Below are 24,797 nucleotides of genomic sequence, written 5' to 3'. Positions count from 1 at the left end.
CCTCGTTTACCTCTTCCTTGTAGGACGAGTCCCACAACTGCGCGGTTTCGCTTCAGCGACGGACACTGCGAGCGTTTCACATGAAGCAAAAGTTTGAAGTCGGAAACATTGTCAACAGGCGTTTTTTCGAGGTGGACAGCTTGGCGAGTTTTTGTGAAGAAGGCTTATCTTTTGTTCTTTGTTTGTTTTTTGCTATTTTATAGTTCTCGTCTGCACCCATGGAAAACTTAAATTCCCCAACACTGTCTCTCCCTCGCCAGACGTCTTACAGGACCTACAGCGTCTGCTCGGACTCGTCGTCCCGTAACTTACCCTCCACCTCCTCAATGTCAACCACACTTTCCTCGGGGCCGTACAATTTAAATGGATCATACGAATCCGTTCGATACCTGGTTCCCGTCCAGCAGCAGCAAATGCAGCAGCAGCAGCAGCAGTTCATGGTGATGCCCCAGGCTATGCCTCAAATGCAGGTGATGCCCCAGGCTATGCCTCAAATGCAGGTGATGCCCCAGATGATGACCTCGCAGGTGATGCCCCAGATGATGGCTACCCAGGTCATGCCCCAGATGATGACCGCTCAAGTCATGCCCCAAATGATGACCTCCCAGGTCATGCCTCAGATGATGCAGCAGGTCTACATGCAGCAGAACGTACCGCGGATCAGTATCAGCAGCCAGGAGAGCTCGGAAATGGGATACCAGCAGCACAGCATGAGAGAGGTGCGCTCGTCGTTGGTCCGCCTGTGTTAATCCATGTGTTGTCACAATGCAATAAACTGTATATTTTATTATAGGCTTGTCTGTTTTATATATATCTATGGTTTTATTCGTCAACAGCCTATCTAGAAGGCTACTTGGCTTATGTCTATTGATCTGACCAGGGCCGGATTAACAAATCATAGGCCCCTGGGCACAAATGTCTGGGCCCTAATGGTAGATCCGGCCCTGGATCTGACTACAATTGCAAAGTTAATTGGTGCTACAGAATCAGAAATTCGAAACTTTCTCTGCCTTTTGAATAAGTCCCCGGTGGTATGACGTCCTAAAGCACGTTAGGTTAATCAGCACTCTTATCAGTGTTTAATGGCGCACTGGCTGTTGGGTAAACCAAATCACCCTGTCTGAGAAATGCTGTAGTCATCTCAGGTATTCACGGTGACGCCCTCTCTACACCTGCGTCTGCCACGACGTATGCAGGCCTTTAGGAGCACGGAACAGGAACAACCACAATTCGACATTAGGTTACTATGCAAATGCATAGGTGCACGCGATGAAGAATGTCATGTGTCCCGAAATGAAAGGCAACGACGCCTTTCTCAGAACAACAACAAACCAAACCCCTGCCCCTATAGGAGGCTAATCCCTTTTGACTTGAATTGACACATGAACACATTGAATGATGTTTGATTAGCTCACTCTTGGCAAGGAAATTAAACGCGTCTTACAAGTGGTGGCCTGTTGGGACAAGGTGCTTGGGGCTTAAAGGCTTCAACGAATATACAATTCTTTGAATCAGTGCGTTTACCCCAAGCGCATTCCCTAATAAGGCTGAAAACCACACCTAGACCCTTTCATCTGCGTAGCACTCCCTGCTTTTGAGAGGGGAAGGCCAGGCCCAGTTCAGGAGTTGGTTTAGAGGACAGGGAACAACCTAATGAATCATAAAAGATCCAGTGAGCTCACACATAGGGCTGGGAAATTAATCTGAACACAGTAGCGGCCTGTACCACTGCAACTACACTAAATGATATGTAATTTAGTGTGGTTGTTACTTGGTGCACTAGCAATAGACTAATACAATTAGTAGTTGTTTCTTAATGTATTAGTGTACTTTTACCAATAACAGTCCTTTACATTATAAGGCACATACAATGGGCTTATAGTAGCCTACATCAATTAAATACAGATGGCCTAAGTCTATCCACTGGTAGGACTCAATATGAGCCTGAATTTCAAATGGAGTTTTGTTTTGAGCAGAAGGAAAACTCTTTTTTTGCTTTTCCTTTGATTTGAGGGCTGCTTCATGCTGAGCCACTGAAATTCCATTTTAAAACAGGATAAACCAAACCAAGTGGTGTTGTCACCACTGACGGCGTAATGACGGGTCAGAGAAAGTGTTCAGCGGTGATAATGATTAATGTTTGGTCCCTGAGGTCAAAGTACAGCCAAGGGCAACGGCGTTACTCAACCGGTCCGCTGCAGAGCTCCTCTGTTCATGACGTACCATAACACGAGCTGTACCAGCCTACAGCACATGGAAACTGCAATGTTGAATTACCTGAAATGTACACATGTTTATGTAAAGATAATTGGTAGCTTATAAGATAAGAGATAGGCCTACTGCCAATGTTGTCCCAGAAACCTACCCATAATGCAGCAGCACAGATACACTGGTTCTTCTCACAGCCTCTTATAAAGGAATCTGGAAGAATTCCCTCCTGGTAGCTTAATAATAATAATACATTTAATTTAGAGGCGCCTTTCAAGGCACCCAAGGTCAGTGTGCTTAGTGTGATTTAGTTAGTTATTTTAGTGATTATTGTGGTATGTACAATTCCTACCTATTCAAATTGAATGGTTAATTCATAACGTTTTCACGTACAATTATACATGGATTATATTGAACCTCTGTCGTCGGTGGTTCTGTTTGTGTAGCTCCTTGTTGTGTGACAGAGTCGGTGCTAATGGAAGCAGGGCAGCAGCACCGCAGGAAATAGCTGCCCGACCAATGGCCCTGCTGCCAAGGCAACCTGGCCTCTGTCCCTGAGTAAGAGCCCTCCCTGGCAGTGTTGTAGTATAGGGTTACATCCCTCACGAGGAGGAGAAGAGCCTTTTGTTTTTCTCTGATTCTAACAGTCTTGACTGACAGTGTGGGCTTTTTCTGTGTTACCATGGTGTAATAAATGTTTGACTAAAATTCTTTCTCCCGCCCCCCCCCCCCCCCCCCTGTCTCTCTCCCTCATTCGTCTGTCCTAACAGAGCATGAATGGGAGCATCTCCTCCATGATAAGCATGTCCAGCCCAGTGAAGAGCCCTGAGCCCTATGTCTTTGAGGAGGAGGTGAGGAGTAATGACACACACACACGCACGGGCACATGTGCACGTATACACGCACACCCTTCAAATTCAACTGACTCGACCGTGAGGTGTGTCAGTCCTTAACTTTGGTCCAAATTCAACTGACTCGACCGTGAGGTGTGTCAGCCCTTAACTTTGGTCCAAATTGCCTTGAAAGTGAAACGTGTGAATGTGTTCTCATAATCCTAAAGTGACGTGAGTGATTATGTCGTAAAGTAAGACTACAGCACTACGGGCCAAACTACCGAAATATGAAACCCAGAGCACATTTTGAATATGGCCCAGGTGTCTTAAGGGACAACACAGGTCGTTGAGGCTCTGGTGGCTGCAGAGGGAACCGATGGGTGTGGAGGCTCTGTGGAGCACACCCATCAACACAAGCTATGCCACACAGCAACCAGTGCGGAGCTCCTTAGGCTCCTTAAAATAATAGCTATATCCTGCCCTGATTTTATGGTGACAGTTATTAGGAGCTTTGTCCATGCTTGCAGGCCTTGAGAAACTACTCAGTAGCGTTGGTTCTCTCTCTGGGCGTGTCGGTTTCAGTCTCTGCTTCGGCCAGTGTGTTTCTTTTGATCTCAGCCTACAGTATGCGACCTGCAGCGGCAGCAGTCAGATCAGCTTTCACTATTTAGACTCAGGTGACTCATATAGGTTTTCATTGTTTAGTAGAATTAGTTTGTACAAAGGTACTAGGGATATGATTGGCTTAAAGAGCATGAACGACGTCAACAGTTATTTTAGTGTCACTGATTCCTTTTGGATAACTTCATTAATCTGTTGAAAGCTGACATTATTAAAATAGTATCTACAGTTTTGTTTTTTGTCATATTGTTGTTGGCCTTGCTCGATAACTTGCAGTTTTTAAGTGTATAGTGCTTAGTCAGTCAGAAAATGCTGAACGGCAGTTGTCATAACTTGTTGTTATGACAACAAGCTTTTCAGTGCCGCCACACCTCTCTGCTCCAGCGAGTAGAAACTGGCCGTGTGAGCCCGCCCCCGGAGACACCCAAGATGACAATCACGCTTTTGTTGACAGCTAGGTTGAGTCAGGGGATTCTCTTTCCGAAAAAAATGGGCTAATGGGTTTTCTTCAGAAAACCATTGTAGCTGTTTACTGAGGGAAGAGAGGCTAATTTAGGCTCTTTACGTAGATACGTAGAAATAAATTCTTCTTTCTAGCGTGAGAGCACTTAACAACAGAAACGGTTGGCTGGCAGTCAGGTGTATATTGGCAGGGCATTTAATGGCTTGAATTGTACCTCCGGCTATAAGGCAGAATGCATTACTAATTAGGCAATTCTTTTGTTTTGTTTCTTCATTATACTCCAATTATCCAATTATTAGATACAATCTGAAACAGTAAACACGGCTTTGGAATCACATGAGTATATATGGGTGAGGGAAAAAAGATTCACACCCTCCGAACTCCAAAAAATTGGTTTATTTATTTGTTCGTATTTCTTCATGTATTTTACTTTCTATATTTTGTATTAGGTTTGCCTTTGTCTGTTTACATTACGGCAAACAGTTTTGAAACGGGAATCGAGAAACGATTTTCAATCAAATCTTGACACCAAGAATCTAAATCAAATCAAGTCATTAGATACCGATGGGTACATGCACACCCTACTCATATATATACATGCATTTCAATACAGACAAGGGCTGGGCAATAATTTGATTACGATTATTAATCGCGATAAAACTCACGTAGATTACGACGATAAGCATTAGACATAAATGCCTGATATTGAAAAAATAAAAGTAAAAGAACAACAACAAAAAACAGTTCTGATATGGATTTACCTAACAGCCTATCACACAGCAGAAATAAACCTTTACAAACATTTGAGATTGTTGCCTCCCTGCCAAAGGAGTTTGATGTGATAGTCACTCACAGATCTTTTAGTTTTAAACACATTTTTTTATGTAGCATAATATCTGGTTTTACAATGTTTACATTTTGCATTTTCGTAAGCACTACGTAGTTCATATTTTATATAATAAAGTTCAGTTCATGTGCCAGGGCCTTTGTTCCACCTTTTTACTTTTTATGCATTGGTTGTGCCTCTTTAAGATCTAAGATGTTTTCTGAAGCCCTGCCAAAGGAGTTTAATGTGAAACTTTTATTTTTATTTTTATTATTTTCAATAGGTTACAAGGCAAGCTACCTTATATTGTTCTGCTGGGGGCCGATAAACATGTTTGTGAAGTTAAATGTTTATATTTAAATGTGATGAAATTTTCCCTTATCACAATATGGTAATAAACAAAAGTGTATGGTTTAACTAATGAACACTCGCCCAGCCCTAATACACACACACACACACACACGCACGCACGCACGCACGCACGCACGGGCGCGCATCCGCGCATGCTTGAACTTGAAGAGCCCAGCTGGATTTAATTGACAGTCACTGTGCATTGGACACGTGCTCTCGTTGAGAATGTTTGAGCTCTGTACATAAATTCCATGCAAACCCTCAGAAAGCCCTGAGGTTACAATAACTGAGAGGCCAAAAGACTCAGCTCAAATGGATCACAGTATAACATGTGTCTTTGGGCTTTAAAATTGATGGACTCTGTTCTTTTGCTTTTAGAACAAAGGCATAAGGAATACGATTTTAAACTACGGCTACTCCCATAATCCCTTTGACATCTAGTGTGAAGCCTCACAGCCACCTGTTAAAATAAATAAGGAGTCCACTCCTCCTCTCGCTAGATTTGAATCACCGTCTCGACCACTGTCAGAACCACCAAGCTATTTTAAATCTCACCATTACCTCAATAATTACGCTGCTGTTCCCTAAAATGAGCATACTAAAAAAAAACAGATTTTTCAAGATTAAAGTTTCCGGCTATTCATAACACTGTGATATGTGAATATATATACGGGATGTATACAATTCAAGGGGTTGTTTTTATCTCGTTTTCGTTTTTAAGGAAATGTATTGAAACAGTTTATAAGTATAGCGTCTCAAGATGTAATAACATTTCTCTCTCTATCGCTCTCTCTCGCTCTCTCTCTCGTTAGCTTTTCATGTGAACTGATGTCTTTGAGAGTGTGTGACTATTAAATTTAGGTTAGCGAACCCTGTGCCCTCTTTTAAATCAATTCTCCAAATAGTTTTTATTCAGACTGTACTATTTTATCTTAGGGTTAGGGTTAAAGCCCTATTTTTTTGATTGCTATGCAAATTACGTTCATTTTGATATCCTTCAATTTTCAGTGTTGACCTCAAATCAGTGTTTGTGTGCGCACTTGTTAGCGTGTGTGGGTCAAATGTTTGTTGTAGTCGTAACAATAAATCATCCTGCTAAGCGGCCACAGCGAGCTCTTTCCGTGTACGTCACCGTGTGGTTACTGGCCCCCGAGGCCATCCACCTGCTATGTGGGCAAACACAAAAACACCTTCACCATGACCGTCATTCCATAACCTTTTCAAAAAAACTTATAAAAGCGTAAATCTAAGATTTTCCGGGAAATCAAAGATAATCCGGCTCAGAGATGAACATCTTGTGGGCAGAGTTTGTCGAGGATACCGCGAAAGAGGGTGTGATTAAAAACAAGTTGACTGCGGCAAAGATGTGAGGCAGTACAGTCAATGGGAAATGGAGATCTATTCTTGTTTTATCGTTTAAAAGCATCTATTATGTTACCCAACCCAATTCTTGCTATGCCCAAAGCAATGGGGCAATTATATCTTCATTGTATGTTTGAGAGAAGTTAATTTGCTTGAAGCTTGCCTCTCTCTCTCTGTGATCGTGACATGTGACTGCGGAGGCAATGGCAGCAAACTCGAACAGACATAAAATTCTGCTATGCTGTTTGGCAATCCCAGTGGCATCTTCCACACCCTAGAAAATATTTGGCTAAATGCTTTTCTTCCTCAATACCCGAGTCAGGCTACTTTGTTTACTGCCAAGTGAGATTGATAATGCTAATGAGCAAGAAGGGATAAAATAGGGAATATTGCCTAAAGTAGTTTGCGAATGGTTGTGGACGCTAACCTCAACATACTCAAAAGCAACCTGGTCTCACAGGAATCCGTGAAATGACTACGGACAAATAACTCGAAATCCGTGGACACATCACAGAAACACGCCGATTTCCGTGATGTGGCCACGGAATTCGCTCTAATGCAAGTTAATGACGCTGATGTTCCGTGGCTCACACACGGATCCCCGTTTCAACGAGCGAGTCGACCACGGGGGCTTAACTCAAAACCCGGGGTGGTCTCACTGAAACACTTAAATTGTCCTTGTTGTGTCCACGGAAGTTGCTCCAATGCAAGTAAATGACAATGATATTCCTTGGCACACACAGATTCCCGTTTCAATCTGTGTGTGTGCTCCCGTTTCAATCTGTGTGTGCGCCACATTTGACCACAGTGGGGGCTTAACTCAAAATCCGTGGTGGTCTGACGGAATCACCTCAATTGTCCGTGATGTGGCCATGGAATTTGCTCCAATGCAAGTAAATGACACTGTTATTCCGTGGCTCACACACGGATATCGGCGTGTTTCCGTGATGTGGCCACGGATTTCGAGTTAAGCGTCCGACCGTAGTCATTTCACGGATTCCTGTGAGACCATGTTGCTCAAAAGAGTCAACACTCATTCTGAAACCCTTGGAATGAAAGGGTCTGAATCTCATTTGTTAAGTCTTGAATAACAGGTTCCGTTATTGTAGGTTCATTTCATGCCCTAGTCATTTGGTTCCTTTGCATCGTTAATTGGAGGAAATGGAGGGAAATCAAGATTGTAGTTAAATGGTTAATCACATGAGTAGCAATCTCTCTTGCTCAGCCCTGAGGAAAGGGAAACTCTACTGGGGGAATTGGCCCTTGGTCTTTCATTTTAGCATCACCATTTTAGCTTCCACATTGTCACGGAAGACTTCTGGGAGCACATTTTGGAACACTTTAACAACTTAGCAGAAACCAACTGAAGCTAAATGTAGAATTTGTGGATGTAATAATTAATGTTCAAAATAAATCGTGGGTACTGTGTACGCTTTACAAAGAGCAACGGAAGATGGTTCCATCTTGGTTCGCTGGAGGTTTTTGGCCTGGAAAGCGGGCTGTTGACTGAGACTTCACCACCACCGCCAGACCATATGAGGAACTCATAATTAGAGGAAGTGACTGTAGACGGACCATAACAAAATCCAAGCTTGACAGTTAGCCTCACAATAGAGCCTGCCTCCAAGGAGCCTAATGTCTCCTCAAGAACCCTTCGGTCGTATAATCACTTACAAAAAATGCAAAACAATCTACTATGAACTCGGTTTTAAAGAAATTAGATGTATTTAAAAAACATTCTTACCGAAAACGGAGAAATATGCCAACAATTACATGTGATTACATCAAATGTCAATGTCAAACCACAGCCAGAACAAGGTGTTACCTCCACTTTCTCCGGAATGATATCATCAAGGGTTGGGCAAAGAATCAAGCCTTTGAATGAATAATGGTGCCTATCATCCAGCAGGTGTGACGAATGGATTTGGACGAGAAGGATCTTTTGCTTAACGGTTAAGCTACAAAAAGGCCCACGCCTCATAGCAATCCCAGCCATCGTGTCATTGGGGTCATTAGATTACAAAGGTTGAATCATGTCATGGCTCAGGCAATCTCGGTGTTGCCCTCTTCATCTTCGACCTCATCTACATCTTTATCATCAGAGAGCTAAAGATGTTTCCAGAATTTGGTGTTATTAAAATTTATGTTTTTTATGGTTCTTATTACTACTCATGCCTAATGTTTGGGATGCTGGTCTCAACAACCTGAAGGCACTGCATTCTTGCCGCCCCTTTTTATTGATGTAATGTTGGTGTCTGTTGGTTCTTGTCTGGGTGGGCTGGGGGCTACGGTCTAGAAAGACTCAGAAGTCATTCTTGTTATGGTTTCTTCGTTAGTAGAGTCAGCTAATGTTATTTGTTTATTTCGAGGTAATCTTGTCTGTATTCATTCCGGCCATGGAACTGCTGCTTGTTTGGGAACACTTATCGTCTCTGTTGCAACAGTTTTATTTCTGAATTTCTACCCCTAACAGTGGTGGAGAAATTAGTGAGTTCTTGGCAGAAATCACGGTCACATTGGAATTTGGCATATCATTGACTTACAGTATAGTTTAAAGTTGTATTTATTATTGTTTGTTTTTGTTTAGTTTTTTACTTGTAATAAGTTAATCCGTATTGCGTGATAGAACTCAAGCAATTATTTGTTGTTGTAGGAGTCAACAAAGACCAGGCTTAATTAAAGCTAGATATGACATTCCTCTTAATTACACCATTATTAGAGTAAAATAACATGCGTCTCATGTTGTTGCATTCCCCGTGGCATCAGTTGTACTGACCCGAGTAAATATGACGACCAAACCAACGCAACGATTAACAGGTATCATGTATTCCTTTTCAATAATTTAGAAAGAGGATCAACAGTTGTTGTTAATCCGTTTTATTTCTTTAATAATGTCACCTGAGGCTAGAGACTACAAGAAAAGTTGCATTTGACTCTTCTGGGAAAAGTGTTAAGTCACTCAACCCCTCCTATTTTGATCCCTGGTTCCTCTGTTAAGCATACACAAGCCTACACACTGTTAGTGGGTTGTAGTAAAGACTAAGATGTTCTTGCGTTAAGCGTACACACACACACACACACACACACACACACACACACACACACACACACACACACACACACACACACACACACACACACACACACGATGAGATAACACGAGGTGATGACAGGTTGTTTTGCCTGTTGAATTATGGGATAGATGGGTGTTAAAGGGGCCTGTCTTCTGTGTGGTTTGCGTCTAGACATTTGTCATAGGACCCAATTAACCTAAAAGGAAAACGCGTGATCTCCTAAATCTTTTCATTTTGGCAGAAAAACAGTTCTAATCCATTTAGTCTTAAGAAAGGAAGCTACTTAGTGACAGTATTTTCCAAACCATATTCCAAGCTTATATGTTTCTGTTTAAGTTATGCACAACTTTTTACAACTTTCTGTCCACTAGCTCAGCATCAAGTTCAATCAAAAATATGGCAGGTGTTTGTGGGTTTGATTTGGTACCAATTCTAATTAATAAAACTCAAAAGGATTTAAAGGAACAGTGTTTTTTCTTATCAGTTAAGTGGGACAAATATATTTTTCAATAGAAATTATGAATACAAATAATTCACTCTCAAAATGGGTGACGAAATCCTGAGTGTGTGCAGAAAACTTGGCCATGCAGATAGGCAGCAAATCTCAGCCTCAACCGTCTGCTACGCTGACGGTTTCGGGCCGCCCTGACAATTGCTCCCGCGCCCCCTCACTTCTCCGTTCGCGTCGTATATTTTAATTGATATATTTTTTAATTAAGGGCGCCACCAGAGGGCGCCCCCAACGCATTTGTCGCCCTAGGCGGTCGCCTAGCTCGCCTATGCCGATCGCCGGCCCTGCGCGTACCATGCGTATAAAATCGGCAATTTTTCCATAGGGAAGCATTGGTTTACGCGCGTATGAGGTGCGTACATGCGTACCAAGCAACATTTTACTCGCAACTGCTCCTGGCTGTCGCTGTATGGTTGACTCTGCCGACGGTGTGTCAATGTGTGCATTACTGATCACTTTGGATAAAAGCATCTGTTTTCAACCTGTGCCTCCGATTTGTAACGCCGATAGTGGAAAATCACTTGCCTTGACTTTGCCTCTGCGTCGCCCAAAGGGCGCTGGGGCCTTTAAACTGGTTTGAACTGCATCATGTAGCACTACCATTAATCTCTCTCTGTCAGCTTATGGTGTGTCTTGCGACATCCCTCTCCATGATGGAATGTGGAGAATGTAGGCCCGACCACACCCCAACCCACTCACGTTCCCCTTGATCGCAAAACTCCAACACTTCACACGGTCCCAGGCTTCTGGAAAGTTCTTATTATGGCAGTATGGTAATATGACACGTTTCCCCAAATGAAACCTATTGTGGTAAGCATCAGCTAGCATGTGTTGATTTGAGACATAGCATGTGAATCATAACGTGCTGTGTGCAGAACAAAATCAACAATCAGTCAACAACTTTGAAAGGGGCTCGTATTAAAGCAGAACTGTAAAAGCAGGGCGAGGCATGCTGAAACTCAGTGTGGGATAATAAAGATGGTAGACTTGATAAATATCATGATCTACCGCCTCTGTTTTTCACATCTGTGTGAAAAACAGAGGCGTATGTCACATCTGTGCTGTAGGCCTTCCCATGGCAGCTGCCCGAGCCTTGGGCAAGTAGTGAGTAATCAACCATTCCCCCGGGAATCAGTTCTCAGTCGGCTTGAACTGGAACGTGATGCACAGTCATTTTTTAGATCAATGTATATCAGTGATCAGGGTGGAAGTTAATGGATTAAGAGGGTGTGTCTTTTTCATTTTTATATTAATTGCATGATTGGAAAAATGGTTGGAGATGAAGTTGTTAACACCAGACCAAAGGTTGGGTCTACTCGAGATATGTGTATGTTTACAAAGGCCGGTTGTTTACAGCTGTTGGCTCTGATGTGATTGGTTGGTTAAGCTGAGGAGAACGGGATGAATCTGGTCAAGCAAAACCGTTCTTGGTTGTAGCCATTACATGGTCATTCAAAGTCGGTGACTTCTTTGTTAATCATACCGTCGCCCCGAGTCACTCTAGTAGAGGACAAGTATTGTAATGGCGAGAGTTTGCTTGCCCCAGGGAGTAAAGGATGATTTGCATATTGACACTGTACAGTACTCAAATGCCCAACGTGTTTGGCTCAACCTGTTATTGTTGACTTTGGGCTTAACAGTTGACACACCCAAGCTAGTTCACCAAACCATAAACTTAAGACCGATGGGTTACGCCCATGGACTATCTGTCATCTTTTGTAACAATCTAGCGTTATTATCCGTGTTTCCCGCTTATCATGTCAGTTTGGCTTCCTGCAATCTGCGTGGGTTTTTAATTATTTCAAGTTGACACTGTTGAGGAACCAATGGAATGTGGGCGGTGGAGGAACCAATGAAAAGTAAGCAGGCGGTGGGGTTATTCGTGAGACGGTGAGGCCACGCATACATGCCTGGTAAACCCGGGGTAGGAGATCTGGAGAAACCAGCCAGAATGAGCTGGATTTTGAAAGTATCTAACCCAACAAAGTATCTAACCAAACAAAGAATTTAACCAGCCATCACTTCAGGCCTTCCTGCAAAGACACTCCCCCAAATACATGACTGGCTCGCTGACTTTAGCAATAGCTCTACTTAGTCTTGTGGAAGACTCCTTTCATGCGCAATGAGCGCACAGACAGGTGGCTGGGTAGGTAAATAGGTAGAAAGACCGGTAGGGCATCTAATCATATATTTCCGGCCAAATTAATTGATTGGAGAGGTTAATTACTGGCCTGCGGCAGCCACAAAAGCCGTTTTTTTCAATTTTTTTCTCTAAGCATTTGATTTATTGATTGCTGTTGGGATGTTAAGAGAATTCAAACAGGAAGACACTTCAAAATGGAGGCCACCTCCCATGGACATATATCGTCCACAAGCTACGACACGCTGTAGAGTATCAAGGAGTGTATGCTGTGCCCTCTCTCACTCTTACTGGCTGCCCAGTACTACCAGGTTATTATACTGTTCAGCACTGGAAGCTGCCCAGTTTTCTGCCTCATTCTTCTACATTACATATAAAGAATATACAATCTCAAAGTTGAAATGAATTAAAAATAATTTTCACAATTTTGTTTTCATAATTCCACTTTCGGGGAACATTAAACCAGCAAATGACCTTGATTGAATTGGAAGCAATCCCACGATGGCATTAATATTCTATGCATGGAGAATTTAACCAATTCTGTGACATATACATGTGAGAATAAGATAAACGTATTTTATTGTCATTGTCGTGAGAGATGAAAGTTGAAGAAATGGAGGGAAAAAAGGAACCAAAAGTTTCTATAGTAGCCATTCATGGAATCTGCTTCTCAGTCTGAGCCAATATTTTTCATTGAGTAAAATAAATCATCATTCTACACCATAACCTTGCTGCCAGTTACCCTATGGGCTTACATTCAACAAACAGGTGAACTTCCATGGAGGAACAGTTGTTCTTCTGCTTATTGGGGCACAAAGAAGCACTTGAAGAGATAAGAACTCAGACTACTCTTGTAAACACGACCGCATTCTCTGGTTTGTTTGACGACAGATTCGTTTTTGCGTTTGTCTCGATAGACTGGTGTTTGTAGAGAGTGAATTGTCTTCTCCGTGGTAGCAGTGCATACTGCGTACTGCTTCCTGGAGCGGGTTATATAACCTCTCAATCCACCAGGCGTCTGTCACCAGGGGTGTGTGTGTGTGTGTGTGTGTGTGTGTGTGTGTGTGTGTGTGTGTGTGTGTGTGTGTGTGTGTGTGTGTGTGTGTGTGTGTGTGTGTGTGTGTGTGTGTGTGTGTGTGTGTTGGATTAGTGTCACGTTTGTGGGTGTGTGTGTTTGCACAGGACATGTGTTTGAACCAAAGCAACATACAGCTGAAGATGGTTATTGTCTTGATGTTTCTTTAATTGAATTACCCATATTTTATTGTAGACTGATAATGGTAAAAGTAATTAAAATTGTTGTTCCCCATACAAAAGAACCCTCCTTTCTGAACACACGGCTGCCTTATCCCGTCTCTCTCTCTAGGTCGAGTTGTTGGACGATGTGGAAGCGAGGGTGGAGGTGGCTGAGGAAGAGTTTGAAGAGGTGGAGGAGGTGGTGGAGGAGGAGGTGGTGGAGGAGGAGGTGGAGCTGGAGGAGACGGAGATCATCAACGTGATCCAGCCCCGGCTGGTGGAGAGGATCGTGGAGCGCTATGTGGAGCGGCCGGTGGAGCGGTACGTGGAGAGGCCGGTGGAGCAGGTCTCGGTCCGTTCCTCCATGTCGGAGCACCGCAGCGAACGCAACGATCACGTCGACCGCAGTGACTGGAGCAACCGCAGTGACCGCAGCGACCGCAGCGACCGGAGCCTGCGCAGTGAACGCATTGATCGATCCGAGCGCTCCGAGCGGAGCGACTACCCCCAGGTCATGAAGATGGACACCCGGTTCTTTGGAGAGCTGCTGGCCGAGGTGTACCGGAAGAACTGCGACATCCACTCATGCATCTCCGAGCACGTGGCCAAGATCCGTGGGCGGTAAGTCCTCCCCAGTGGGAACCGCTTGACACGCACGCACACACGCACACGCACGCACAGGCAAACGCACGCACACTCAGGGACACACACACATGTGTAGGTGGGATTTAAACGTCCACTATCCACTAATTAGTGAGACATAAAGATTTAGTGGTGAAGTGTAAAGAGATTTATTATGCCGAATAAATCTTTTTATACTTTATACGTGGTTGAAGATTAGGATCTCAATATGCACACACACACACACACACGAGTGCATGTGAGTGTGAGTTCCCATGCACACACTTGCAGGCTGCACATACGCACAATATACTACACACACGCATGCACGTACGCACGCAGGCACACACACACACGTGTGGATGACTGCGTCGGGGTGACCCACTCTCGACAGCTCCTGTTGAGCAGCGAGGTCTACTAAGGTTCCTCTGGAATCCAGACGCAGGGCGTTGCCATGGACACCGGCCTCGGCAGGTCGCTAGCTGTAACCCGAGCGAGAGGCCAGGTTCCAGCTGGAGGTGTTGGCTGCAGAGCCGTCCTCTCCAACCCCACGTTTGTAGAATAAATGGGTCCGGATTGCAGCTCTGATTCCAGGGTGCGTCTGGCCGAGCGTTGGCATCGGCATGTTGTCATTCTCAAAAACGGAGTTTCGGTCGGTAGCAAACAAACTGGTTTAGAGGGATTACCCTCAAAGAACCAGGCTGGTTCTGCTTCCAGTTGGCACACATAGGGTAAACACAGCGGACAGAGTAAATGGGACTCGCTGTGAAGATAGAGGCTGGAGGCCGCGACTGGGAACCTAGATGGTGTGAGCTGTTGGGGCAGAACGCAAACATGATAAGATCATATTCATGCAGTGAACAGCTGTTCCGTTTGTTCAATTATTTTGTTCATTGACGGTAACTGATGGATGATGCATGAATGCATGAACAAACGATCTGGAAATTATGAATGGATAATAGTTTATAATCAAAAATCAAATTCAAAGAACCTGCTCCAGGACAGTTAAAATGTCCCATTGAGTTCAGTTCACATAAACCAGTGGAAGTGGAACACAGGAAGTGAATCCAGCTGATCATAGGAGGACAAACACTTGTTGTGAAAGCAGTTTCTGTTTCTAGACTCTAACTAACCTAGGATCTAGGTTTCTGAGATATATATTTAATGCGGTTCTCGTGTGTGTCTGTTATTGTTATCTGAAGCGTGGATATTTCCTCATTGTTCTCTGCTTCCTGTCTCTCTGTGCTACAGGAAACATCAGCTCGACTCCACAAGTGACTACAAGGTAAGGACAAGTCCACAGAAAGGAAAATATAGTAACTCAACAAGGCCAAACACACTGAAAACTTAAGAATATTCTGTCATTTCAGTATGTGTTTGCATTACTGCAGTTTGTTTATATTACTATCCCTATCATCCCTATTATACCTTTGTACTGAATGGAGAATCGATTTTGAACAGGGATTTGTTTTGAATTGAAAATTGTTTTCGAACCCCAAGAATCCACATCAGATGGAATGGCAAGAAAACCTAAGATCCACACTCCTTTACGTTCTGCCTCGTATGTGTTGGTTAACAGATGGAGAGAGAGGAGGTGGAGGCCCTCATCCCTAAAGGAGCATCTGAACTGACCAAACAACAGATCCGCTACTTACTGCAGGTACGGGCTAGGCAGGGGAGGCAGACAGACAGACAGTCAGACTCGACGAGTCAAACAGACGGACAGACAGACTCGACAAGTCAAACAGACAGACAGACAGAGCTGTGATGTTAACGATAAGAGCTAAAAATTCAGAATCTCAAACTCTTGGGGTAAATGTAACCTCTGCATTTCAATGGACCCGTTTATTTTGGTTTCAATATTAAAATAAACCTCCATCAATGAATTTAAATATAAATAGATTTATATATTTTTGCGTATATCATGTATTCCTGCTGGGGTATGCCATCCTACAGATATAGCTCTTGTCCGTGGTGTCACACACGTGGGGTCAAGACATGTGTACTGGAGGCAGGTTGAAGCTGTCCTCGATTAAACAGAGACAGTGCGTCAGTCTGAGGGTGACAGCGTTTGTGTGTGTGTGTGTGTGTGTGTGTGTGTGTGTGTGTTTCCCACTCAGACGCGCCTGACGGCGGACAAGAGCATGCGTCTCCTTCTGTCCACCTTCAGCAGCCTGCGGGAGGAGCTCCTCCACATGTCCGACGACCTGCGGGTGAGCAGCGCCGCCGACCGACGGCCTTGTCGAGCAAAGCCAACCGCACAGCGCTGCGTCTGCTGCCGGTCGGCAGAGCGCAGAGAGGAAACGCGAAACAAGGAACTCGCTGTGGTTCATTTCAACAGCGGGGTTCATGTTCTCTCTGTGTGTCTGTCTCTGTTTCTGTCTCGGCCTCTCTCTCTCTCTCTCTCTCTCTCTCTCTCTCTCTCTCCCTCTCTCATGCTGGCTTTGAACCTCTCTCTCCCAGCGCCTGGAGAGTGACAAGGAGTCTTTAGAGAAGGATCTGAGCTTCAAGGCAGACCAGGCACAGCAGTATGATCGCCTCCTAGAGGTCGTCCGGGAGAACAACAGACAACTACAGGTGGGTGTGTGTCTGTGTGAGTGTGTGTGTGTGTGTCTGTGTGTGTGTGCATGTGTGTGTACATTTCTGTGGTCCGCATACATTTTTGTGTTAAGTCATTTCTATGTTAGGTGGTGAATTTTGCTTGTGGGTTTATGTGTGCGGGTGCATGCTTTTGACGTTTATAAGGGTGTGTGATTTGTGTTTCTGTGTAATTTATGTGTGTGTGTGTGTTTCACAACGCGCGTGTGTGTGTGTTGCAGACGTCCCTGCAGGAGAGCCAGGGTTCTCAGCGCTCCATGGAGAGCCAGATGTTGAGCGCCAAGACGGAAGACTCTGGCCGGGACTTCAAGCTCAAGGAGGTGGAAGGCCGCCTGAGGGCCCTGGAGCAGGAGAACGACATGCTCAGACAGAAGGTAGCGCCGCCGGAGCTTCGGTCACGCCTCGGCGGCGCTTATAACCTTGCGACGCAGCAGCGAGGGCTGTGATTGGCCCGGTCACTAAAACCCAGACACCGAACCAAAACAGGCTCATGACTGCGTCAAAGTGTCCGCGTGTTTATTGCATTGCATCGACGTGGAACCATAATCATCCTTAACCCTTGTATTGAAAGTTCAAAAAGACACAAAGTTCAGACACTCTCCGCCCTACATCTAATAATAATAATACATTTAATTTAGAGGCGCCTTTCAAGACACCCAAGGTCACCTTACAGAGCATATAGTCATCATTCAAAACTATGTAAAACAGACTAGGAATAAAAGGAAAACAGAGGTTAAACATGAAGAATAATAATAATTAATAACACTCAAAGACGCCTAAAGTGAAGGGGGGACCTCACTAACCACCACCAATATGTAGCACCCACTTGGGTGATGCACGGCAGCCAATCGGTGCCAGAACGCTCACTACACACCAGCTTGAGGTGGAGAGTTAGGGATGAGGTGGAGAGTGAGTGAAAAGAACTTATTTAAACACTATCGACCATATTTAAACACTGTCGATCACATTTAAACAATATCGACCACATGTAAACACTATCGACCACATTTAAACACTATCGCCCACATTTAAACACTATGGACCACATGTAAACCCTATCGACCACATTTAAACACTATCGCCCACATTTAAACACTATCGCCCACATTTAAACACTATGGACCACATGTAAACCCTATCGACCACATGTAAGTTTCCCTATCGACCATATATAAACACTATCGACCACATTTAAACATGTAAACCCTATCGACCACAATTAAACACTATCGACCACAATTAAACACTATCGACCACATTTAAACCCTATCGACCACATTTAAACACTCTCGCCCACACCTACACACTATCGACCACATTTAAACACTATCGACCACATGTAAACACTAGCGACCACACTCAAACACTATCGACCACATGTAAACACTAGCGACCACATTTAAACACCATCGACCACATTTAAACACTATCGACCACATTTAAACACCATCGACCACATTTAAACACTATCGACCACATTTAAACACCATCGACCACATTTAAACACTATCGACCACATTTAAACACCATCGACCACATTTAAACACTATCGACCACATTTAAACACCATCGACCACATTTAAACACTATCGACCACATGTAAACACTAGCGACCACATTTAAACACCATCGACCACATTTAAACACTATCGACCACATTTAAACACCATCGACCACATTTAAACACTATCGACCACATGTAAACACTAGCGACCACATTTAAACACCATCGACCACATTTAAACACTATCGACCACATTTAAACACTATCGACCACATTTAAACACCATCGACCACATTTAAACACTATCGACCACATGTAAACACTAGCGACCACATTTAAACACCATCGACCACATTTAAACACTAGCGACCACATTTAAACACCATCGACCACATTTAAACACTATCGACCACATTTAAACACCATCGACCACATTTAAACACTATCGACCACATGTAAACACTAGCGACCACATTTAAACACCATCGACCACATTTAAACACTATCGACCACATTTAAACACCATCGACCACATTTAAACCCTATCGACCACATGTAAACACTAGCGACCACATTTAAACACTATCGACCACATGTAAACCCTATCGACCACATGTAAACACTAGCGACCACATTTAAACACTATCGACCACATTTAAACACTAGCGACCACACTCAAACACTATCGACCACATTTTTGACGCACATCTGCGACATCCCTCCTCCCGCCAATTCACAGGAGCGGCGGTGTTGTGTTTGCCTACAGTAGCTGCGTTTCCATCTAAAAGGTGATGCGAATCTTTACAAAGTTCGCAAAAAAGTAATTCGAATTAGGTGCGTTTCCATCAAGTGGTTGGAGCGGAATAGGGTGATGACGTTACACGTTGATGTCGGCAGGGTTGCGATGGCCGGTCGTTATGCGGAAATCGGCAAGACTGTCAGTCCTGTGTGTTCAAAGTTCGCTACGTCACAGCTCTTTCGAAAAGTGTGTTTCCATCTCCCATTTTGGGAATTTACTCTCTTTCGCATTTCTCAAAAACCACCTCAAGCGAGCGGATAAACCTTTTTGCGAATTAGAGGATTTTTATGCGAATTTTGGTGTTTCCAATCAGGGGGATGGAAACGCACCTAGTAAGGCTTTACCAGTGTGTATTATTCATGCAGAGGCGAGTTGGTGCTGACCTATTTTGCTGTGTAACGTCGCGGCCCTCAGAATGGTTGCCGACGGCGGCACTGCAGTTAGTACAGTTGGCACCTGCTGCAGTAGAGGAGCCCTCTCGTTAAAAGGTGTGTTGAGCAGACACACCTGGGCGTTTCGTCATGAGCAGTCAACGCATGACGCGAGACCAGGCTAGCTTGGGCGTTAGGAACATTACCAGCCAACGGATGTGAGTTCAGCACTTTATACCCTCAATTCCGTCTGTTTCCGTTTGGACGCGCTACGAGAGGTCAGCGTCAACCGGGGTCAAAGTCCTAAACGGTTTACACTTTGAGCGTAGCGTCAAGCCGAAGAGTCCTAGCTTTCGGCTACGCCTTGGTTAGCGTCAATGCTCGTTGGGGCTTCAACACTAATTTCCATAGGAATGCAACGCTGGCCGCATTATTGCTGAAACCTCACCATGTGTTCCCTGCTTAACGTGTTTTCGTCTCCCCCCTAGCTGGCAGGTCAGGGCAGCAGCAACAGTGCGTCCTTGCAGGTGAAGACAGAGGAGCTGTCTCGTCAGTACCAGGAGCAGCTGAGTGCCCTGAAGATGGAGAAGGAGAATGAGATGAAGAGCCTGCAGGTGAGGCGACCACAACACACACATTCAATAAACAATAGATACATGTTTGTTTCCCACATTTGTCATATTTACTCGTTTGTGCAAGAAATGTCATTTTTTTCTCCCTCTGCCGTGCCCACACAGCTTTATGTCTGGTGAACTCTGACCTTTTGGAATTTCAGAAAAAGAGTGACCCACCTGACCCAATATCTTATCACTTATCCTGTCTCTCTCTCTCTGTCTCTCTCTCTCTCTCTCTCTCTCTCTCTCTCTCTGTCTCTGTCTCTGTCTCTGTCTCTGTCTCTCTGTCTGTCACACTCTGTCTGTCTGTCTGTCTGTCTGTCTGTCTGTCTGTCTGTCTGTCTGTCTGTCTGTCTGTAGACCCAGCTGACGAGGATACGGACGGAGACGACCACCACCAGCTCCTCCTCCGACCGGAGTCACCAGCTGAAGATCACCGAGCTGACCACCATGCTGGAGCAGCGGCAGAGGACCATCACACACCTGGAGCAGGTCTGGTCGCACACCCTCCCACACCAGACACACACACGCGTGCATTCAAGCACGTACGCACGCACGCACACACACACACGCACACACACATGTGCCCACACCCACGCATGCACGCACGCACACACACACACGCACACCATGACCGCTCACACACACACACACACACACACACACACACACACACACACACACACACACACACACACACACACACACACACACACACACACACACACACACACACACACACACACACACACACAGGTACTCTTTCATGCGTTGATTATGTATTTTTTTCATATTTGAATAGTTTCCATCACACAGGACAAAGAGCTACTGTTGTGGACAGTGTCTGTCTATGTTTCTCCTTCTGTCTGCGTGTCTCACCGCGTTCTGTGTAGGCCCATGACATGTGTAATATGTTGTGTGTATAAAGTATTATGCATGTGACCTCTGACCATTTACACCCTGTGCAACCTTTAGGAGATCAAGAAGCTGAGGTTTGAGATGAGCGAATCTTCCAAGAACGTCACCAGGACTGTCATCACCAAGAAGTAAGTGACACCCTATTCTGCAGACCACTCTGCTGACAAAAACCAAGGTTATCACCTCATTAAATGAGTCTTTTAATTGTGTGTGTGTGTGTGTGTGTGTGTGTGTGTGTGTGTGTGTGTGTGTGTGTGTGTGTGTGTGTGTGTGTGTGTGTGTGTGTGTGTGTGTGTGTGTGTGCGTGCGTGCAGGTACCGGAACCATTACCCTATCCTGGGCTTACTGGGTGATGATTACAACAATACATCTCCTATCAAGGAGGGCAAAACCATAGTGATCGAGAGAACCGGGGACATCATCAAACAGGTAAATATCAACAGAGGTAGAGAACGAATAAACACAGGATACAAAAACACATGATTAGGACCTTCTAATAGGAGGAGAGGTGAAGAGGTGAAATTAAAACTGAGATCTGAACCGTAGACAGGCGGCATGGAAAGAAAGAGAGTGACACACTGGGGACTATTTGGCATGGGGCAGATATGGCCGTACGCCCTAAACGATATGCGAGACATTTAGCAGTGTACATGAGCTAGCCACTATGTGCTCCGCGGTTGGATTAGCTGTAAGGGCAGGCTGATGGAGAGCAGGCGTTAGATTCCACGTGTATCCACCAGTGAGACATGGTCGGATCACTTCACGTTTCACCGCGTTCCTCACGGGGCAGCACGGTAAGGTGTTGAGCTTTTTGTAAGTCTGTTATAAATAATGTCTGACATTTCCAAAATAATTAGTGGTTCAGTGAGTTTATTCTCAGTGTATCGTTGTATTTTTAATGAATTGCTTTTACATTTGATTTGGTTTTTTTCTCTTGGGAAACTGGACAGCACACTTCACTTGGCATGTCGGGTACAGCCAAAGTTGGTTGTACCCGAACATCAGCGCTCCATGGAGAACCCGATTTGTCTGCCAGTCATCTACTGTTAGATACTGGATCACTTTACACTTGCTAGTACTACAGCCATCTTCGTCGAATGTAGGCTGCTGTTGAATACTGTAAACAGCAGCTACACATGTATATCTGTTACCGCGGCAACGATGTCTCTGTGCTCCATAAAGAAGTCAAGAATGTATTCAGCAATGCCTGGCCAGACTCGAATAACGAACACATCCGTGCTTTATTGTGTTTATTTCACAACAGGAAACCATTATAACCCCTTAAAGAAACACTACTTCTCTCCGACAGGAATGAATCAACAAGAAGAAGATTCAGACATCTCCCCTACCCTTACCCCTACCCCTACAACCCCCCCCCCCCCCCCCCACACACACACACACACACACACACACACACACACACACACACACACACACACACACACACACCCTTGTCCATTGGGCTCAGAGGTTCACTGGTGGTTGCTCTGTGCTTCCCGTAAATTCTATTTGGTTGATGTGATTCTGCTAATGGGAGCAAATTGTTTAGCGTTGAGCCAATACATTCCTCCTTCCATCTACTGCAAGGGAGAGGACCACGCCAATCCCACGAGGCTGTCCTCCCCCCCCACACAAACACACACACACACACGCGCACACGCACACAAACGCATACAAACACGCCGCAGCTCCAAGCCGTCAATGGTAGAAGACGCACAGTGCTGCTAGCTAGCCTGTGATGTCATATCCTGTATGCAGGATATTCTTTTATAAATCCACCACAACCGTTGTAGCCTCAGGGACAATGGAATGGGTGGCTGCCACAATGTCTTTGCTTGTAAATATGTTTGTATATCTCCAGCATGCATGTGCACAAATGCTTCTTCACTGTGTTGACAAATGGAAGAAAACTGTGTTGGGTTTGTTTTTGCTGTGCTTTTTATCGGGTGGTTATTTTGATTTGGTGAGTCAGATCTGACTGCGGTCATGTTTACTTGGTTTGGCATGGGTGCTGGGTACAATAAGGATTCTGAGCATGTGGTTTGAAGGGTTTGGATGCAGGTTATATTTGGGTGCAGGAGATTTGTCCTCAGCGGTTGTGTCGATTCAGATGTTGAAGTTCCATCACGATTACTCCAGGAGCTTGTGTTGTGGACTTCACCGGTCACTTCACATGAGTCTCCGGGAAAGGCTGACCAGGAATTCGGAGAGAGTTTGGATCTAAAAGAATGTCACTGTTAATACTCTTTGACATTAATACCTTGTGCCTGTTGGCGATGGACCATGCCTTCCAGGTCCTTTTTTTGGGGGCAAGGCAAAACTTTGTAAATTGTAAATCGACTAAACAATATTCTAACTGGGCTAAATAATTTAGATAAAGCACACATCCATTTGATCCGTGATGTCAGCCTTGTGAATTCATAGGGTAACACATTTGATTTGGTTAGGGGGCATTCTGGGTATCGAAGGAAAGAAAGTAAAAAAAAATATGATCAGATCAGGGAGAAGGCTGATGATCACGAATGACATAAAATGTTAGAAAATGAACCCTATCAATGTTAAACAGTTTCTGCCTGTATTATTCCTCAGGATCAGAATGTATGAATTGAAACCTTTGCAAATGAATACAAATGTTTATATGGGTCACAACATGGTGGATGTGAGTTAAAAGCACAATATATTGTTTATATTGTTTGTTTCACTGTAGGGTTATGTTATTCTGTGGCTTTCTTGGAGCCAATTCGTCATATAATGACCCTGTTTAAGTGTGTGTCCACTGGTGACTTTATATCAACAACCATTGCGTCCGGGAGTGCATTTGAAAAAGTTTCATTGAGAATTTCCCAGATTATTGAAAATAAAGAAAAATATCCCAGCCTAGGGTCTCTATATTACAAATCAAAAGGTGTGTATTAAGAGGGTTAGACAAATACTTCCACGTTGTTCCTGTTGAACACCACCTCGAAAATATTGTGACTAATTGACCCGGCTTGTTCAAGTCCCAAAAGGGCTTTGTGGTTTCCTTGTTTCCATATTGAAAAGCAAATGTTTGCTCAGGTTTATAATGACCCTACTATATCCAGTTAGCTGCGGGAACATCCATGTTAAAAAGAGTCTCACTCAAATAGTCCCAAAAGCACTTGTATTCTATTTTGCCCAACAATGTCAACTGAATGTGACACAATGAGCCCACAGAGTGTTTCGTATCGGGTTCAAAAACCTTTCTTATTTTGTGAGGGGATGAAAACTACTGATTGTGTCACATTTACAAAAAAAACTAAACATTACAAAAGACGAATGTGAATTTATCTAGTCTAAGTGGCACATTGACAGGCATTTAAGGGGTGGAATCAAAACCTTATTTTTGGAAAATATAACACTTACAAATTTTAAGATAACATCCATCATTGGCTTGTTTTCAGATTAATCGCAAATGTAATAGTCAGAATCTTTGTTTTTGACATATGGAAACAATACAAATAGTTTGTGTGTCCAGTTGTAGTTTATGTTATAGTCAGATTTTATTTGATATGTTTTCTTAAGAAAGCATAGACTTTTTCTATGAATGGGCACCCTTGCTGTCTCCTTACTGGCTTGGCTATGTCCAATGAGATGGCAGGGATGAACGGTCATAGCTGGATTGTGAGTAAACGTGTATTTTACTATAGGTGCTTTTTGGTTCTCCATGCAGTTTGTGTTCCTGCTTAAAAATATGCATGATTTGAATAAATCTCCTGTTTGCAAGTG

General features: G+C 44.1%; 1 protein-coding gene across 4 annotated transcripts; it reads left to right on the top strand.

Annotated features, from left to right (window-relative positions):
* The first annotated feature begins 12 nt into the window (after positions 1-12).
* pof1b (POF1B actin binding protein) lies at positions 13-24,797 on the top strand. 4 transcript variants are annotated; one of them, XM_060057404.1, is made up of 13 exons: positions 13-470; positions 501-719; positions 2,979-3,059; positions 13,756-14,246; positions 15,498-15,531; positions 15,826-15,906; positions 16,367-16,459; positions 16,710-16,823; positions 17,066-17,218; positions 20,007-20,132; positions 20,493-20,624; positions 21,108-21,178; positions 21,365-22,308. In XM_060057404.1, the coding sequence occupies exons 1-13, from the start codon at positions 219-221 to the stop codon at positions 21,531-21,533; spliced, it is 2,016 nt and encodes a 671-aa protein (XP_059913387.1). In that variant the 5' UTR covers positions 13-218; the 3' UTR covers positions 21,534-22,308. The 4 variants fall into 4 exon arrangements, with proteins under 4 accessions (XP_059913387.1, XP_059913390.1, XP_059913388.1 ...); XM_060057407.1 differs by adding an exon at positions 22,360-24,797 and having other exon boundaries at positions 14-719; positions 21,365-21,479; XM_060057405.1 differs by adding an exon at positions 22,315-24,797 and having other exon boundaries at positions 14-719; positions 21,365-21,479.

This window comes from Gadus macrocephalus, chromosome 7 (assembly GCF_031168955.1).
Source record: "Gadus macrocephalus chromosome 7, ASM3116895v1".
Classification (NCBI taxonomy): domain Eukaryota; kingdom Metazoa; phylum Chordata; class Actinopteri; order Gadiformes; family Gadidae; genus Gadus; species Gadus macrocephalus.
This window is presented reverse-complemented; position numbering and strand designations above follow the sequence as displayed.

What these genes read in the sequence shown, in the direction of transcription:
- pof1b (XM_060057403.1), top strand. Translation starts at nt 219, where the DNA reads ATGGAAAACTTAAATTCCCCAACACTGTCTCTCCCTCGCCAGACGTCT. An exon ending in ATGAGATGAAGAGCCTGCAG is followed by an intron (nt 20,133 to 20,492) that starts GTGAGGCGACCA and finishes GTCTGTCTGTAG; the next exon opens with ACCCAGCTGACGAGGATACG. An exon ending in AGGACTGTCATCACCAAGAA is followed by an intron (nt 21,179 to 21,364) that starts GTAAGTGACACC and finishes GCGTGCGTGCAG; the next exon opens with GTACCGGAACCATTACCCTA.